At 41.0% G+C, this 19,061-nt stretch overlaps 1 protein-coding gene across 1 annotated transcript in view; it reads left to right on the top strand.

The window, feature by feature from the left end:
* The window catches only part of lrp2a (low density lipoprotein receptor-related protein 2a), a 55,164-nt gene that overhangs the window by 26,703 nt on the left and 9,400 nt on the right, over positions 1-19,061 (top strand). The window contains 22 exon segments of the mRNA XM_077579930.1: positions 835-1,767; positions 2,688-2,853; positions 2,935-3,093; positions 3,534-3,823; positions 3,969-4,169; positions 4,330-4,356; positions 4,449-4,484; positions 4,555-4,797; positions 4,881-5,006; positions 5,632-5,751; positions 7,226-7,357; positions 7,561-7,762; positions 7,834-8,129; positions 9,294-9,960; positions 11,455-11,625; positions 11,706-11,929; positions 12,072-12,249; positions 13,387-13,583; positions 13,656-13,901; positions 13,967-14,095; positions 16,562-16,681; positions 18,160-18,276. Of these exon segments, the coding sequence (XP_077436056.1) occupies positions 835-1,767; positions 2,688-2,853; positions 2,935-3,093; positions 3,534-3,823; positions 3,969-4,169; positions 4,330-4,356; positions 4,449-4,484; positions 4,555-4,797; positions 4,881-5,006; positions 5,632-5,751; positions 7,226-7,357; positions 7,561-7,762; positions 7,834-8,129; positions 9,294-9,960; positions 11,455-11,625; positions 11,706-11,929; positions 12,072-12,249; positions 13,387-13,583; positions 13,656-13,901; positions 13,967-14,095; positions 16,562-16,681; positions 18,160-18,276 (4,980 nt within the window).

Genomic DNA, 19,061 nt, shown 5'->3' with positions numbered 1-19,061 from the left:
GCAAATTTTTTTCAAGGTCCTCTTCCCAAGTATTTATTAACAAACAAGCAATTACAGAAAGCATTATCAGATTATTATGCATAAATGATTTCTTATAGGTAACACGTACGCCTAAATAAAGGAAACTGACTCATGAATTAATAATTAAAAACAGTTTATTTATCGACTTCCATTTAAAGTTAACTTACTAACCACTTTGAGTTGCAGTCTTTTAAGCGTTGACTATGTCAACTTCACACAGTTGCCTTAACATGAGTCATTAAATCACATTAACGCAATAATTCAAAAATTGTGTGGCTTTATCGCTTCAACTTTTTTCATGCTTCATGATACAATAAGTAAACATGGATTGTACTTCTTAAGCACTGAATTATCTGAATACTAATTAAATAAATAAATAAGATCTCTATAAATACAAAATGAAGACTACTGACAAACGGATTTGTTTTTATTGCAGCCTTTGCTTTTTGAAAATTGCATTCTGCAATACAATGTCGATTTGAATTTGATTACATGAAACTAATTAAACTTGTATTTCAAGGCACAATTTTAAATGTCAGATACATAGAGGGAAACATAACTATTTTATTTAAAAAACAACATATTTCTAAGTATATAATTGCAGCTGAAATCCTATAAAAATATACAACTTAAATTAAATAAATTCCAAATAAAGAAATGTATTGTTAAATGTGAAAATACAGTATATATATATATTTTTTAATTTATTTAACATTGCTTGTGAATAGAATTTTAATACACAATTTAACAACAAGCGTCAATGCATGATGATGATGAAAATAGATTCTTGAAATCTGTTAACTTTGTCCCCAGGAAACCTTTATTTCACCAACGCCTTCCTGACTGAGACATACGTTGAAGTTCTTCGCCTGGACACTCCGTTCCGAAGGGTCCTGTTGAAAACCCAGGCGGACATGCCGCGCCACATCGTGGTAGACCCTCGAAATAGATACTTGTTCTGGGCCGACTACGGCCAGAACCCCAAAATTGAACGAGCACTCTTGGATGGAAGCAACCGCACAATTTTAGTATCGTCTGGAATTATCACCCCGCGGGGTCTCGCTCTGGATCAGGAAAGTGGATATGTCTACTGGGTTGATGACTCTCTGGATATGATTGCCCGAGTCAGCCCCCAAGGAGGGGAAACAGAGGTGGTGCGCTACGGCAGTCGCTACCCAACTCCTTACGGGATCACCGTGTTTCAAGGGAGTATCATTTGGGTGGACAGAAACCTCAAAAAGGTCTTCCAAGCAAGCAAGGAGCCCGGCAGCACGGAGCAACCCGCTGTCATAAGAGACAACATAAACATGCTGAGAGATGTTAGCATTTTTGACCGGCGCATGCAGCCGTCCACAGCCCAAGAGCTTAACAATAACCCCTGCGTCAACGCCAACGGAGGCTGTGCCCAATTCTGCTTTGCTCTGCCAACCACCGATATTGGCAACGCATCCAGAAAATGCGCGTGTGCGTTTGGGAACCTCGCCGCAGATGGTGAGAACTGTGCGGTTTCAAAGGACGACTATCTCATCTACACTACGGAGAGCACAGTGCGCAGTTTACGCCTCGATCCAGAAGACCACGCCGTGCCCTTCCCCGTGGTCAACGTGCCACGCACTTCCGTGGCGCTGGATTTTGACCTCACTGACCGAAGGATCTACTTCACTCAGAGTTCAGGCGCAGGAGCTAGCAAGATCAGCTACATCAGTTTGTATTCTCCCACTTCGGCTCCAGTCGTGGTGGCTTCAGGTAGGCAACAGTGTTATAATCTTTAAAACCCTGTCAAGGGACTTTAGAGATTATTTCTATAAAAAAGACTGAGAATTTTGTAGATTCTTGTGTGCACTTTCGGGATATCGGCGGCGATAATCGGCAAGCGATATTGGGCTTTTTAACGAATATCGGTATCGGCCTTTTAAAAAAATCTGACGGCCGATAAAAGGTAAATCTAAAACAATTTTAATCTCAGTGAAATTTTCAGATGTCATAAGAGATGCTGCTGACCCTGGGTACCTTCTGAACCATTTGTTTTTGTTCGACATTAAAACAAAAATAATGTGAACGTTTAAGATGTCAGGTATTTTTAAATTTTGGAAAAAAAAATTTACTTTAGAAAACTACTACTATGGTATTACTTGTTTAAGTTTCCATTTAACTTTTTAAGACGTACTGATAACCTTCAGAGCTCCCTGAAAATTTTGTTAGAAATTTAAAAGGATGTCTATTCTTTAACATAATAAAAAAAACAACTTCTATATTTTGTTTGAAAAGTCTGAAAAATTGTTCAATAAATATGCTTTAAGACATTACAACAAAGTCAAGATTGGCATTTGTGTTTTAAAAAATGTACATGGCGATATCAGTGGGTGTTGGGTTATTTTTTTTACCCAATTTTTTTGTTTAAATGCATCACCCAAAATGTTGGATCGGTCGCAAAATAATTTAGTTTGAGTTGAGTAATTAAATAAAACAAAAAAGAGTTGTTTTGTGAAGCCCAGGGGCAGTGCATCATGGAAAACAGCAGGGGCTCCAAATTAGAACCCTGTGGAACACCATGTGACATGTGTTGAAGCATGGCACCGATTAATACCCTTAATTAAATGTGGAAATTCAGATCCTTCTCAATGATTTTCAAATGTAACTGTGGTTATTACTGTTTGATGTGACAGATCTAGGAGCCCCCGACGGCATTGCATACGACTGGATAAATCGACGGATTTACTACAGCGACTATGCTAACCAAAGCATCAGCTCAATGTCTGTGAATGGATCACAGAGGACTATTATTGCACACGTGTCCAGGCCGAGGGCCATCATTTTGGACCCCTGCAGGGGGTGAGGCTTTCTCGCATTGTACATTGTTTCTTGAAATTTTGCTTTGACTTTTTCTGATTTGAATCCTATCTTGTCGGACAGATACATGTATTGGACGGACTGGGGAACCCATGCAAAGATCGAGCGCGCTACCTTAGGTGGGAACTTCCGAAGAGACATTGTGAACAGCAGTCTGGTGTGGCCCAATGGACTGAGCTTAGACTATGAAGAGGAGCGGCTGTATTGGGCTGATGCTAGCTTGTAAGACTAAATCAAATGTTGTATTCTGACTTGTGGCTAACTAGCAGTTAGGTTGAAAATATGTAGAATAAGGGTGCACCGATCACAATTTTCTGGCCGATCCCCGATCTTTTAAAAAGTCTGACCTGCCGATCACGATTTTTGCCGACCAATTTTTTAAAAAATTACATGCAACATATACCTTAAGTGTTTCAATTTTGTTTTATTGGAAAACATTGAACAATATCTGTGAAATATTACAGATGGGTTTTAACAGTGGCTGACTTTTTTCAGACCTCTGAGGAGGGAGATGAGATATTTTTTTTCTTCCCCCCCCCCCCCCCCAAAATTAAGGAAACCGGGGCCGATAAATCGTCAGGCCGATCGATCGGTGCACCCCTAATGTGTAAAGTCTTCCTCACAGGCATTGCTGTCTTTGTTGTTTTTGCTCCGTCCATCAGACAGAAAATTGAGCGCTCTTCTCTGACCGGATTGAATCGGGAGGTCATCGTCAGCACGGCCATCTACCCGTTCGCCATGGCAATGTTTGGGCAGTTTATTTATTGGACTGACTGGAACACACGTAGCATCTACCGTGCCAACAAACACGACGGCTCCGACCCGACGGTAATGATTCAGAACCTTCCGTCCCGGCCGATGGATGTCCATGTTATGGCCGGCGGGAAGCAGCAGCAATGTGTCAGTCCTTGCGAGCAGTTTAATGGAGGCTGCAGTCATATCTGTACACCAGGTATGAATATTTGTATTATTGTCTTCCCGACATAATATTACTCATTCACTGCCATTGGCGGCTGTAGACGTCAAAGATAATTTTTTTCCTGGGCTGGCAGTGATTGACTTAATTAAAAAAAAAACCTGAATTGTGATCCTGTTAGGGCCCAATGGAGCTGAGTGTCGCTGTCCATCAGAGGGCCACTGGTACCTCGCCGACAATAAGCACTGCATCCTTGATAATGGCACCCGGTGCCAGCCAGGACAGTTTACCTGCCTGAATGGCCGCTGCATTCGTTCACAGTGGAAGTGTGACAATGACAATGACTGCGGAGATGGCAGCGATGAGCTGGAGAGAGTCTGTGGTAGGGCGTCTTTACATCTGTCGACTTCTTCTTTTTTTCCCCTTTTATTGATTTTCTCCCTTGTTTGATCCTGAGTGCAAAATTTGCTGTCAAAGTCGTGTTTTTTTTTTTTTTTTTTTACTAACAAGCTGTCTTTCACTCTAAAATAATTGCTTCTTAGGAGTCAAGACTGATTTCAACTATTTTGGTGTGTATGCTTACTCCTTAACTAGAATTTAATTAACAAGCGCTAAGCAATAAATCAACACTAACCACAACCACTTACATCTTTGCATGCAGTCCCTCAGTTCCTGTCATCGTTTGTAGCCTTGTCAGGTAACTTCAGCATTCAATGCCTGTCTGCCAAAAGCGTTTTTTCTTGCAAGTCACGCATTCCATTTGTCAGCCTTCCACACATGCGACCCTACCGTGTTCACCTGCGGCAACGGGCGATGCGTGCCGTACCACTACCGCTGCGACCACTACGACGACTGCGGCGACAACAGCGACGAGGTCGGCTGTCTGTTCCGGCAATGCGACCCCAACACGGAGTTCGCCTGCAACAACGGCCGCTGCATTTCCAAGGATTATGTTTGCAACGGCATCAATAACTGCTATGACAACGGAACCTCAGACGAGCTCAATTGCCGTGAGTAAAATACGGTTATTTGTAAATTATATATATATATATATATATATCTAAAATTCATAATGTATGAATTGATTATTTAGCCGAAAGAACCTGCCAGCCGGAGCACACTAAGTGTCAGTCGACCAACATTTGCATCCCGCGTTCATACCTGTGCGATGGAGACAACGACTGCGGAGATATGAGTGACGAGAGTCCGACGCACTGCGGTGAGCATAACGCCAGCTAATTAATTTTCTATCCAAAAGGTATTCTCTATTCTTGGATGTTTTTTGGAGGACACAAATTTTCATTGGTTCAGTGCCAATCGACGGCTATAGACGTCAAAAAATCTATTCTAACTGGGTTTCAAAGGAACTGTCAACGGTTCTTGTTGTTTGTGTAATTTGAGTATACATTACTTTATAACTTTGTGTTAACATGTTGTGTCGACAAAATATTACATGGCTGATAAGAGTCTGTAAGCATGTTTGGCACACATGCTTGCTTTAAATTTGTTGAATATGCTGTTCCTATTTACCTGAAAAGACACCATTTCCTGCTTTTCACCATGGCGTGGCTTAGCTAAGCAATGTCTGCCATCTAGTGGTGAATAGTGTTATTATAACCTAAAACTAATCCGGGAATAATTTTTATAATTTCCCCCCAATTTTTTTTTCCTCTCTTTTTCCTCAGCTCAGTATTGTTCATTCTGTAATTTTACCGATTTGACATGTCATCATCATTGCTCTCCTTTTTTTAAATTTTATTTTTAAATTTTTTTGTATGTGGGTGAGTATGTGTACGTGTATTTTCCCAAATTATTGACATGATCTTTCACTTTTTCCCACCTAGCTACCTCCACATGTTCCCAGAGCGAGTTCCGTTGTTCCAGCGGTCGTTGCATCCCCGCCCACTGGTACTGTGACGGAGGGGCCGATTGTGCCAACGGCTCTGATGAACCCCTCTCCTGCAGTGAGTGTCACACAACTCTTTTACCCCAAATAGCTCTAATGGCCTTTGCTGGCTTTGTGTGTCTGAACTCATCATCACCACCGTCACGTCCCCCTCCCCCCGCTTTTTTTTTTGTGTCTGTGTGTGTGTGTGTGTGTGTGTGTGTTTGTGCCTGTCCGCCCATCTAAGAAGTGGTGAGTGATGCGGCGGAGAGTGTGAGTCTGTGCGGTGTATCTCTTTGTTGACGAGGTGGTCAGCCAGGCCTCCTATTGTGTGTTGGATTCGACTGTGGCGCACCCCCCTCCAACCTCCTTTTGTCCTGCGGGGGTCATTTAGCTTCACTTTGGCTTTTGTTTAGCTAGCTCACCATGCATGGGAATGTGGACTTACTAGGGCTATTTTGTTGCAGTGTTGCATTGCCCACTTTATCTTTGATCAAAAATGTGCCAATTACAAAAAATGCATATCATCGCTGTCAGGCGGAATCCTCGCATCTCCAAAATCACTGCTTTTCGGCAAAAAAAAACAAAAAACAATCTTGAGTTACTAAAACGGCATCATTGAAGTTGGAATTATGCCTCGTATTGCTATACTGTTCAAATGGAAGTCAACCGTAAACATTTCTTGACAATAATATGTTATATGTGACCTCACTAGTCTAAACATGACATTCTGATATTACATTTGTAGAAAAAGAGTTATGAAGCAAAATCCAGCTATTTTTATCCATCTCAGGGAGCGGCCATTTTCCCACTTGACATCACAGTTGCTCAGGGCTCAGGCAACAACCAATCACAGCTCACCTGTTTTCTGAAGCTGACAAAATGGCTGCTCCCTGAGACGGATAAAAACGGCTGGGTTTTGCTTCTTAACTCATATTCCACTAATGTAATATGAACCAGAATGCCGGCATGTTTAGACCAATGCAGCTGCATAGAACATATTATAGTCGAAAAATATTGGTGGGGGGTTGACTTCCCCTTTAACTCATTCACTCCCAGCCATTTTCACAGAAGCGATCCCCTTCACTCCAGGCTGTTTTATTGGGTTTTGACTGATTTTGCAAGGGCCGCAGAATATTGTGTTCTATTGCTATAAAAACATGGAATCTACCAAAATAAATATTAGAGTCCAAAAAAAAAATATATATTTCTATCAGTTTCAGTTTGGCAGCAATTACCATTAGAATATAGCTAAGTTTCATCATTATTCACAAATCAATTTAGAATTGTTAGTAATTTAGTTTTTTTTTTTAACATGGCTCTGGTTGATCTCTTATACTCTGTTGCCACCTACTGGCCGTTACTACAAAAAAATTTCAACCGTTCTTTGCAGTTGAGAGGCTGCATCAAGCCTTCTGTATGCTCTAGCATTAAAAACAACAACATGAAAAAACTTATAAATACGTCTTTGAGACGCTTAAAACATTTATATATAAATAGAACGTATTTGTACGTTTTTGGGAGCAAATGAGTTAAGTAATTTGTGTCTGTAGCCACGCAAGCCAGGACGTGCAATGCAGACCAGTTCCGTTGTGACGACGGCAGATGCATCGCCACTTCCTGGATCTGTGACGGCGGCAACGACTGCGGTGACATGAGCGATGAAGACCAGCGGCACAATTGTGGTATGCACGATACTAATTGTCGTCAATATCAGTTTCTTCATTCTGCCGTTCACTGAAATTCTCATTATTGTGAACGTTGGTCTTTGAAGTTACGCCTTCCTGTTTTTTTTAAATACAGTTAGGAATGTTCGGACTGTGACACCCGGGTCATCGCCCTCGCGTGTTCACCCTTTTCCTAATCATCTTTCTCTGATTGCATCCAGCCAACCGCACATGTTCAAGCGCAGAGTTCACCTGCGCGAACAACCAACCGCCTCAGCGCAAGTGCATTCCTCAAGACTGGGTGTGTGACGGAGACGCCGATTGCACGGATGCGCTGGATGAGCATCAGAACTGTTCGCGGAGATCCTGTGGCGTCAACGAGTTCACCTGCAGCAACGGCCTCTGCATACGCAGCTCCTACAGGTTACGCCAAATAATACTCGTTTGCGGTTACGGCGCCATGACGTCATCGTGCTTCCGTTATTCCAAATCAGGTGTGACCGGCGAAACGACTGCGGCGACAGCAGCGACGAGCAGGGTTGCACGTACCAGCCGTGCCAACAGCATCAGTTCACCTGCCAGAACGGCCGATGCGTGTCGCACGACTTTGTCTGCGACGGGGACAACGACTGCGGAGACGAGTCGGACGAGCTCGAGCGCGTGTGCCGAACCCCCCCGCCCACCTGCCCCCCGGGAGAGTTCAGATGTGACAACGGACACTGCATCCCGCTGAGCCAGGTGTGTAACCGGGACGACAACTGCTCCGACAACAGTGACGAGAAAGGATGCGGTAAGTGTGATGAAGATTTACTGTTACTGATATTTGTGAGATCCTGATAACTGTTATCGCCGCCACTCTAAAAACAGTTGAGTTAAAAAAAATGGACCGATACTCTACTTGGGTCGATTTGACACAAGTTGGAGTCAAGAAATGTGTCTTTCAGCATAAAACAACTCGGAAATATTGGTTAGATTCTTGAGACAAAAAAATGGGTCATTTTGTATAAAACAACCCAGAAAGTTGGGTCAAATTGACCCATGACGTGGATCGGTCCATTTATTTAATCCATAATTGGGTTACTTTTGACCCAACTGTTTTTAGAGTGTGTGACTAGATATTTTTTAAAAGTGATCATTTTTATGGTGTAGAGTTGGGCTGGGTATCGATTCTAATTTCCTCAATCGATTTGATTTTGATTCACAAGAGTTCAGTTGGATTTGATTTTGATTTTTTTTCCTCTCCGATTTGCTTCACTTCAATCCGTTATTGATTAATTATGGAACATCCATTTTTCTTAAATATCAAGTACATGATAAAAAGTCCACAAAGATAAAATTTTGCGGATGCGGTCACTGGTTAAATTATTTAGTTTATAAATGAAAGTAACACATTATATTTAAAACAGTGACATCAGCAAGGATGAGATGAAAATATTTTCATAATTCTAATTCCTGAGCTGTGGCCTGAAGTACGAAATGGTAAGTTTGTCCCGTAGCCATATTTGAAGCTCTCTAAATACATAATAAAGATCCCAAATATGATAAATCAGTTGAAACCCCACCAACACTAAATGTTTACAAGATATGGACTCCCAGAATGTCCTAAAAATGCCTTGCTTGCTTCCATTAAAAAAAATCAAATTAAAGGGTTAATATCTCTAAAAATAGCACACCTATGCTATTTTGCATTAGCAGATTCTGACAGACAGGACCTCCAAATATGGTCCTAAATTTTGCGGCCCAAAAGTGGGCGTGGCACCCAAACTTTAAAGACCCATAACTCAAAAACAGTTTGAGCTAAGCGGCTCAAACTTTCGAATTCTTTCTTTTGACATTAAAAAGCACCAAAGGAATACAAATGAAGCAAATTGAAGAGGTGTGTGAATTTCACTTAACCGTCTCAGCTTCCATGGATGGAATGCATCATATTTTTCCGCTGCTTGCCTAATCCCAGGCATCAACGAGTGCACGGACCCATCCACCCACCGCTGCGACCACAACTGTACGGACACGCCCACGAGCTTCACCTGCACCTGTCGCCGCGGCCACCGCCTGATGTCCGACGGGACGACGTGCGACGACGTCAACGAGTGCGCCGAGACGCCGAGCGTGTGCAGCCAGGCGTGCGAGAACACGGTGGGCTCGTACGTCTGCAAGTGCGCCCCGGGCTTCCTCCGCGAGCCGGACGGGCGCCGGTGCCGCCAGAACAGCAACATCTCGCCTTACCTCATCTTCAGCAACCGCTACTACCTCAGGAACTTGTCGACGGACGGGCAGGCCTACTCGCTGATACTGCAGGGACTGACCAGCGCGGTGGCGATGGACTTTGACCGCGTGGACAAGCGCTTGTATTGGATCGACGTGAGCCGCAGAGTGATCGAAAGGATGTCCTTCAACGGCAGCAACAGAGAAGTGGTGGTCAACGGAGTTCTGCACGGCGAGGGCCTTGCCATCGACTGGATCGCCAGGAAACTTTATTGGGTGGATAGTTTCATGGATTGCCTTAAAGTGGCGGAGCTGGACGGTCGTTTTGAGAAGAAACTGGCTGAACACTGCGTGGATGCGAATAACACTTACTGCTTTGAGAACCCCAGAGCCGTCGCGCTGCATCCCAAACAAGGGTGAGTAGAAGATATGTCATGATTTATATTTTACTTTCACACGCCAGCAAACACTAAAATACTTCACAGTAAGCAACAATTCGTTGTGAATGAGTGGGCAATTCCTCAAAAAAGAGTCTTCGAGATTTATATTGCTACTCCCAGTTGAAGTACACATATATTTTCAAACAACCGCATTAGCCTTTATGCTAACGCTAACAATGTGTCATGTTATAACCCTTGAAGCAACAAATGTTTGAACACCAAGGGTAGAGTCTAGAGAAAGACAACATAACGATACTCACGGGCATTTATTCTTTATCCTCGGCAAAGATCAACTATTTTTACTGACGTGCTGAAGAGCTGAGTATGTACTGAAGATTGATGCCCAGTCACATTTTTGGTCTCTTAATTGGTTATTTCCCCTCAGATGTGGCAGTTCCTTGTACAGTATCTCAAATTAGAGACACAATATTGTGCCAGACAGCTGATTATTTTATCATGTACTACTGTTAAGTCATAATGACTGCTTGCACAAATATGAAAGTACACCTGTCAAAAGTAATCGATTATTTAATTAATTAATCATCAACTATTTTATAAACCGAGTAATCTTTTAGAGCCATTGTTTGAATTAAAATTGTCCAAATCCTCCAATTTCAGTCTCTCAACAGTAATTTTTCTCTGATTCCAACATGCAAACATTTTTTTGTATTTAATCAAAATAAGACCTTTGCAAACATTTGCTTTTTTTATATTAACTCATTCACTGCCATAAATTCATTAAAAAAAAAAAAAGATTATTAAAAATTAGGGGCAAGAGGCGATTCATTTTTTTTAATTTTAATTCACGATTAATCACAAATTCTATATTTTCTAAATGTACAATAATTTTTTTCCTAGGTTTTCATACTCTTGTTAACAAAAGTGGAAAAAAAATGTTGAACTAATAGAAATAGTTCAAATTAATTTTCGACGTTTATAGCCGTCAACGGCATGGAATGAATAAAAAAAAAGAAAGAAAAGAAAATATAAAAAATTGGGGGCGTCAGGTAATTAAAGTTTTTAATTAGTAAACTTGCAATTAATCGCAAATTTTATGCACAAAACTAAATGTGCAATAAAATTTTTTTAGACTTTCAACAAAAGTGGAAAAAAATGTTAAACTAATAGAAATAGTTCAAATGGATTTTTGACGTTTATAGCCGTCAATGGCAGTGAATGAGTTAATTGTTAGTTAAATTTGATTCCATTATTGGATTACTTGACAGAATAATCTATTTTATTTTTATTATCAATTTAAAAAATATTCAATAGTGACAGCCCTATAATGAAAGTTTTTTTGGTGGGTGGAATTGTAAACTCCGCTTTAAAACAGTATTATTGATATTAATCAATAAATAAATACAAATCTTAATCATCACCTTCCTCCAGTGATGAACAACAAACTCAATTTTTTTATTTTGATTGTGTTGATGCTATATGAGTTCTCATTCTGATTTTTCCCCTTTTTAGTTATGTTTACTGGACCGACTGGGGCGACAAAGCTTTCATAGGCCGAGTTGGAATGGACGGAACCAACAAAGCGGCGGTCATCACCACCAAGATCGAGTGGCCCAACGGGCTCACCATCGACTACACGAACGACAAACTCTACTGGTCCGACGCTCATTTAAACTACATCGAGTGAGTCCATAAACTCTCGTGGCTTAGCCTACAATAGAACCTTTCGAACCTTGCAACTTTAACCCACCTGGCCGTTTCAGGTACTCGGACCTGGATGGTCACCACAGACACACGGTGTACGACGGCGTTCTGCCTCATCCGTTCGCCGTGACCGTGTTCGAGGACACCGTCTACTGGACCGACTGGAACACACGAACGGTGGAAAAAGGCAACAAATACGACGGTTCTGCTCGCCAGGTTCTGGTCAACACCACGCACAGACCGTTTGATATTCATGTGTGCCATCCTTACAGGCAGCCCATTGGTGAGTTCCGCTGTGACTTCTCTCACCCTGTGCAGTTATTGACTCGGGTTTAGATTACCGGCCTAACAATACGAGTCTTGTATTTGTCTAGCTATTGTAAACTGAGATTGTTTGAACCACGTCTCGCTTCTTCCGCTGGTAGTAAACAATCCCTGTGCGGTGAACAATGGAGGCTGCACTCACCTGTGCCTCATCCGTCACGGGGGGCGGGAACACACCTGCGAGTGTCCGGACCACTTCCTGGCAATGCAAATAGGAGGAGTGACCAGATGTCTTCCCATGTGCACCAGCACCCAGTACAGATGCGCCAACAATGAACGGTTTGTCCGGATTTTGGATCCCGTTACTTTTCCCAACATAATTCCTTCAAATAGTTTTTGATATAACATAGTGTTAAAGCTACTGGATGCAGAAAATTCCATTTCGAATTGCTACTGCCACCTATTGACGAAAAATAAAACTGCACACACTTTTCTTTTTCTTTTTTTTTTAAACTGCACACACTTCATATAGACAATGCTCGAATGACGTCACATCCGCAGACAGAGGGCGGGAAATTCGAACCCGAATTCAGTCTAAAACTTTTGGCCAGAGGCTTGCAGGAGTACCCATTGTGTGTTAATCTACTAATCAGAAGATGTTTCAGTCATAAATGGTCAAATTAAAAATAAGCGGCACAATCTCCATATTGCAGCTTTAATTTCATTAATGAAACAAAACCAAAAAATTTGAATAAACACACATTTTTCACTGGACGAAAACTAGACTAGACTGAAACACTCATTAAAAAACAATAACTCAAACTAAATCAGTATGCATTTTCGTCAACTTTGGACATTTTAGTTTATGAACAAAGACGAAACGAAAGTTATATGATTTTGTAAAATTATGCCTGTGCTAATCTGTCACTGTGACACTGCCATGTGACACCGCCCCTTTGAAATCTGCAGCTAGCGAGTCTAACATGCGCAAACACAGGATACAGACAAGAAGTGGATTCACGGTGAAATGTTAAAAAAAAAAGAAGTGAATTATAGCTATAACATCACATTAATCCAAAGGCTATTATGTTCCAACAATAATATTAATCCGACAGCTAATTAATTCTGGCTAAATTACTAGCTCGTAGCATGGAGCCATAGTAGCCATACACTTGTTGATATACCGTTATTGTGCGTGAGTTGTTTTATTATTATCTGCTGACAAAAAATATACAAGGGTAAAATGATTGTCCTGATATCTTTTCCTGGACTTAAAGACAAAAATGCTAGATTTATAGACGGCTAAAAAGTTGACTACATAAATAAATAAAAACAGGATGAGGTTGACGAAGTATGATTAAAAACTAGCAAGCGTGATTGATACTGGACTAAAACTGAGACTCAATTTTAAAATGTCTGATAAAATTAACACTAATATAATGTATATCAAAGTTCTTCCTTGTTGCCCGTCAACAGTTGTATTCCGATCTGGTGGAAATGTGACGGTCAGCGAGACTGCAGAGACGGCTCGGACGAACCTTCCACCTGCCCCGCACGCCATTGCCGACTCGGGCAGTTTCAGTGCAATGGCGGCAACTGCACCAGTCCGCACTTCCTGTGCAACGGCAAGCCAGACTGCCACGATGGCTCGGATGAAGACCCCGTCTTGTGTGGTCCGTTTCACTCCCGTTTTCAAAAGTGTTGCTAACTTCGACGTCATATTGAAAATGCTCGTTACCCTCCAGCGACGCACCGGTGCGAGCCTCACCAGTGGCAGTGCGCAAACAAGCAGTGCATCCCCGAGTCGTGGCAGTGCGACGGCGAGGACGACTGCGGCGACGGCTCCGATGAAGACGCTTCCCACTGTTCCGCCAGGACGTGCCGTCCCGGACAGTTCAAATGCCGCAATGGACGCTGCATCCCCCAAAATTGGAAATGTGACACAGATGATGACTGCGGGGACAATTCTGATGAGCCTTTAGAGGAGTGCAGTAAGTGAACTTTGACCCTCCTTCTTTAAACCCAGTATGACATAACTAAGAATTTCCTCTCAAAGTGGGTCCAGCTTATCGATGTGACAACCACACCGAGTTCGACTGCAAGACCAACTACCGATGTGTGCCTCTCTGGTCCGTATGCAACGGCCACGATGACTGCAGAGACAACAGCGATGAGCAGGACTGCGGTGAGTCCGACAGAGGCAGCAGAACCTCAATAGCGATTTTTGCCAATACAAAATTACAGGCCTTTTATGTTGGCTACTAAAGCCAATTCAGCAATTCCGGTCCTCAACGTCCGGAGTCCCGCAGGTACACACCTGATACTAAAGATCAGGATCGTTAATCAGGCATGCTGACGAGTGGATTATATGAATCAGGCGGTAACATTTCAAACCTGCAAGAGTCTGGATCTTGAGGACCAGAATTGGTGAACCCTGAGATAGGCTAACTATATATATTTTTTTTTTTTAAAAAAAAACATCCAGACCAGGGATGGGCAACTCACAAACGTGGCCCGCACCCACACTTGGAGTGGCCTCTAAATTAATTTTTAAAAAAGAAAAAGTTTTTAAAAGTTTTGTTGTGGGCAATATAAACATGTTTTTCAATATTTTTCTTGTGTTATTTATTTATTAGCTTTTTTTTGGGGGGGGGGGGGTCAGACAACTCCCATTTTTCGTGGAAAGCATATCTTAGAGGTTCATCAGCATTACTTGAAGAATTTTTTAGATTTACACTTTTTGTCTCCTCAATTTTCCAAATGCATTTCAATGGGCGTCAATTATACGTGGAATGTCAGAATTTGTCACCATTCGCTACTTTGTCTATTTTTTTAAATGCATCTTTTCGGTCATACATCTGGTTAAAAAGTGCACAATCCCCCTCTATGTGGCTCCCCAATAGTACTGAACTTTTAACTCATTCACTGCCATTGACGGCTATTGACGTCAAAAATTAATTTGAACTATTTCTATTAGTTAAACATTTTTTTCCACTTTTGTTAACAAGAGTATGAAAACCTAGGAAAAAAATATTGTACATTTAGAACAGATATCAAATTTATGATTAATCGTGAGTTAACTATTGAAGTCATGCGATTAATTACAATTAAAAATTAGGAGCGTCGGGCAATTCAAATCGTAATTAGTTGTTAATAGTTAACTCACGATTAATCACAAATTGTATATCTGTTCTAAATGTACAATAAAAAAATTCTAGGTTTTCACACTCTTGTTAATAAAAGTGGAAAAAAATGTTAAACTAATAGAAATAGTCCAAATGAATGTTTAACGTCTATAACCGTCAATGGCAGTGAATGAGTTAAGTTGCCCGTGCCTGATCCAGACTTCCCATCTTGAGGTGACATAATGCCACATTGCTCCCGCAGAGTAAAAGAAGACAGTTCCAATAATACTTGATTATATTTTAATTTATCATGTACCTATGATGAAAAAGCGAAGCACCGAGAGTCTCTGTAGCCAAATGCACAAGTGCAATAATTGCAAACAGTATTTTAATTCTGCTTAATTCTCCACATTGACTTTATTTGTGGAATCTTTTTACACTTCAGTGATGTCACACAGGTTCCATAGCTGACGACACGTCCACATGCCGCCTACATACGAGCCAAATCATGGTCCGAGTCCTATTGTGGCGAGCTGAACGGAACTATAAATCACCAAATCATTGACTCGCGTGTGCGTTTAAAAAGAGGGCCGCAATTAGCCGGCACCTCAGCTTCCAGTCCAGAATTACACATAGCGATGACATGAAGGCACCACCACCCCCCCTCTTCGTCCAAAGCAAATTTATGAGCTGTTTGGTCGTACAGGTCAACATTTACGTGTGTGTGTGTTGTTGCTCTGTCCTTGCGTGGGGGGGCACCAGTTCACACACGAAGCTTTGTAGTCCACACACACTGGCGGGCGGAACCTCCCGCCTCTTATCAGAGGCCCCTCACTCCATTAGTGCCATGCCCGAGCGGGAGGGGAGATCGGTGCTAATCTTCCCGTAAGAATGCAGCAAATGGGCCAGGTGGAGGATGAGGAGGGCAGCGCTCGCCCTATCTTCGACACCCGGCACCGTGTGGTGGAGACGGCTCACACCGGCTCTCCTACACTTCCTCCTCTCCCGCGTACACACACGTAGCATGAATACAGGTCAGCCATCTGTCTCAAGACACGCTCCTCCACTAAACCCCCCCCCCCCCCCCCTTTGTGCTTTAATTAAGAAACGCGATGCCTTTCATTTCAAACTTTCGCTTATTACTGAAGACCCCCGACGTTGAAGTTATGAAACCAGCGAGGGCTTTTGTGTGAGTGGAATGTCATTTAAATTGGGTATCACAGGTGGTGAACCTCGTAAGAATAATGAAGTTTGCGGTGAAACTAAGTGTAATGGATCTTATGAAAACAACGCCGTACAGTACATACGTTCCATGTGCCCGTTTAGAAATAAATCATCTCTTTTTCCAGAAAAAAAATTAAAAAATAAATCATCTGAATCAATGTAACGTTAACTACCAAATTTGAATGATATAAAAAAAAATATCACTATATAAATTTTTAAAAAATCAAGCCACCGTCGACGAGAGCCAACTCTCCGAACGTTTTTACCCTTCATGATAAAAGATCAACATTTTCTCTTTTTAGATGAGGTGACCTGCGACGCCAGCGGGGACTTCCAGTGTGACAACCATCGCTGCATCCCGCTAAGGTGGCGCTGTGACGGCGACGACGACTGCGGGGACAATTCCGACGAACGCAGCTGCAGTGAGTTCTCGCCCGCACTTTGAACAGAAGCGAAAGAGAGGCAGAGATGATGTGCTTATTAGCAGATCGTTCGTTGACCTCCGCTATCCAATATCCATTTCAAAAACTGAAATGAGATTTTAAAGAATTAAAAAATCTGACCTTATATATTTAATATATAATATTTTTTTCTTTGAGGAGTAATTTTGCTAATCATTGACTTAATTTGAGGAGCAATTTAGTAATTTTGAGAAGTGTTTTTTTTGTTTTTTTGCATGCGGAAAGGGGTGTTATTAAAACTCATTCACTGCCATTGACGGCTATAGACGTCAAAAATTGTTTTGAACTATTTCTATTAGTTTAACATTTTTTTCCACTTTTGTTGACGAGTTTGAAAACCTAAAAAAAAATAATTATTGTACATTTAGAACAGATATAAAATGTATGATTAATCGTTCGTTAACTTGTGAAGCCATGTGATTAATTACAATTAAAAATTGTAATCGCCCCTAATTAAAAATACAATAAAAAATTTGCGGCTTCAGACGATTAAAATTCTTAATCGTAATTAATCGCATGACTTCAATATTTAACTCACGATTAATCAAAAATTTTATGTCTGTTCTAAATGTACAATAAAAAAATTCAAAGTTTTCATAAAAAATGAAATGAAATGAAAAAATGTTAAACTAATCTCTGAATTAAATGTTTAAGTGTCTTGAATTTTTATTTTTTAAATCTAGTACAGTACATTTGTGAAGTTTGGTTAGTTGTATTTAACGTTTAAGTAAATAATTTGCATTCAATCTTGCAAACTTTTATGGAAGTATTTTTTCATTAAAATTTTTCATTCATTTTAATTGAATCATTAAGTACGTTTTTTTCCCCCCCATATTCAAGCATAGTGTTAATAAATAAACTGCATTATGTCACAGTGGTTTACAATAATATTAGACTTATACTGTTTAGGAATAAAACCTCTTACGAACCAAGCATTTTATTGCGGTGTTACTTGGTGTTAAAATTTGAAGAACCATTGTCTTATTAGTGATGGCTCTTCCTGAGAATTGTCCAAAAAAAGAGAACACAGAATACAAGTCAATCTTCCCGCCATGCTTTTATCGGGGGGTGATATTTTTGCAAGAGGCTTCACACTTGTGCTGACAGCTGGCTGCCGTAAGAGGAGACAAGCGAGCTTATCAACAGCTTGAGAAACAGTCTGTCCTCAGGAGAGAGGGAGTCTGTCACCTTTGACCCCTACAGAATTAAATCATGGCTGAGAAGGTGCTGCTTAATAAGGAGGAAACCGTTCTGGGATTTGGAGTCTCGCTGATGTTGCTGAACTTTAAGAGGCCATGGTGTTTTTCTTGGGGTCATTATAAGGAGTAGAATAATACCGCGGCCTTGAAAGCACGCTAATGTGTTCCTTTGCACTTGATAAACATGTCTCAAATGATGGAATTTGTGAAAATAAAAATCTTTGTTTCCCCCCTCCTCAGCTCCGCGCGCGTGCACCGAGAGCGAGTTCCGCTGCGATAATCTGCACTGCATTCCCGACCGTTGGGTCTGCGACCATGACAACGACTGTGAAGACAACTCGGATGAAAGGGACTGTGGTGGGTGGAGGCTCTTTGTTTTGGCTGCGGGTCCGGCTGTTTGCGAGTAACTGTGGACCACCATGCCAAGACCCAATAAAAACGGGCATTTTTTTTGAGCACAGAAGACAGACGGGACCACCTGGCGTCTTTTATTCAGGCAGAATGAAAGCTTCCATGCGTACAGTTCTAGTAGAGTCGGGGACAATTGCTGAGCATGTCACACTAAGACTTGATTATAGAACATAAGCAGGTACATAAAATAAGAAATGCTACCAACAGTTAAAAAGATTTACACTCATTGGAGACAGCATTAATATGTATACAATCTAATGATTTTTTTATGGAAGATGTGTATGAACTAGGACTGAACAATTTTGCGATAATTTTTTTCAAGGTCCTCCTCTTATATTTAGTAACGAACACAAGCAGTAAATTCATTTGTATTACAATAAACAATATCAGATTTATTATATCATTTTTTGGGGGTCTTATGTTAGGCTAATGCTAAAATTAATAGGGCTGGATATTGATAATAATTTCCTCAATCGATTTAATTGCGATTCACACAAGTTCAGTTCGATTTTGATATATTTTTTTGATTCGATTCACTTCAATTCAATCCGATATTGATTAATTATAGAACATCAATTATTCTTCAATATTAAGGACATGATAAAAACTCCACAAACATTAAATTCCATATTGAATTTCGCAGAGGTTTGTTAAATGATTTAGTTTATTAATGAAATTAACAAGTGTTGTCACTTAAATGTTAAACAAACATTAACAACAGCAAGGATGAG

The sequence above is a fragment of the Vanacampus margaritifer genome, chromosome 11 (genome assembly GCF_051991255.1).
Source record: "Vanacampus margaritifer isolate UIUO_Vmar chromosome 11, RoL_Vmar_1.0, whole genome shotgun sequence".
NCBI lineage: Eukaryota > Metazoa > Chordata > Actinopteri > Syngnathiformes > Syngnathidae > Vanacampus > Vanacampus margaritifer.
Note: the sequence above shows the minus strand (reverse complement) of the source record. Positions and strands in the feature narration are given on the sequence as shown.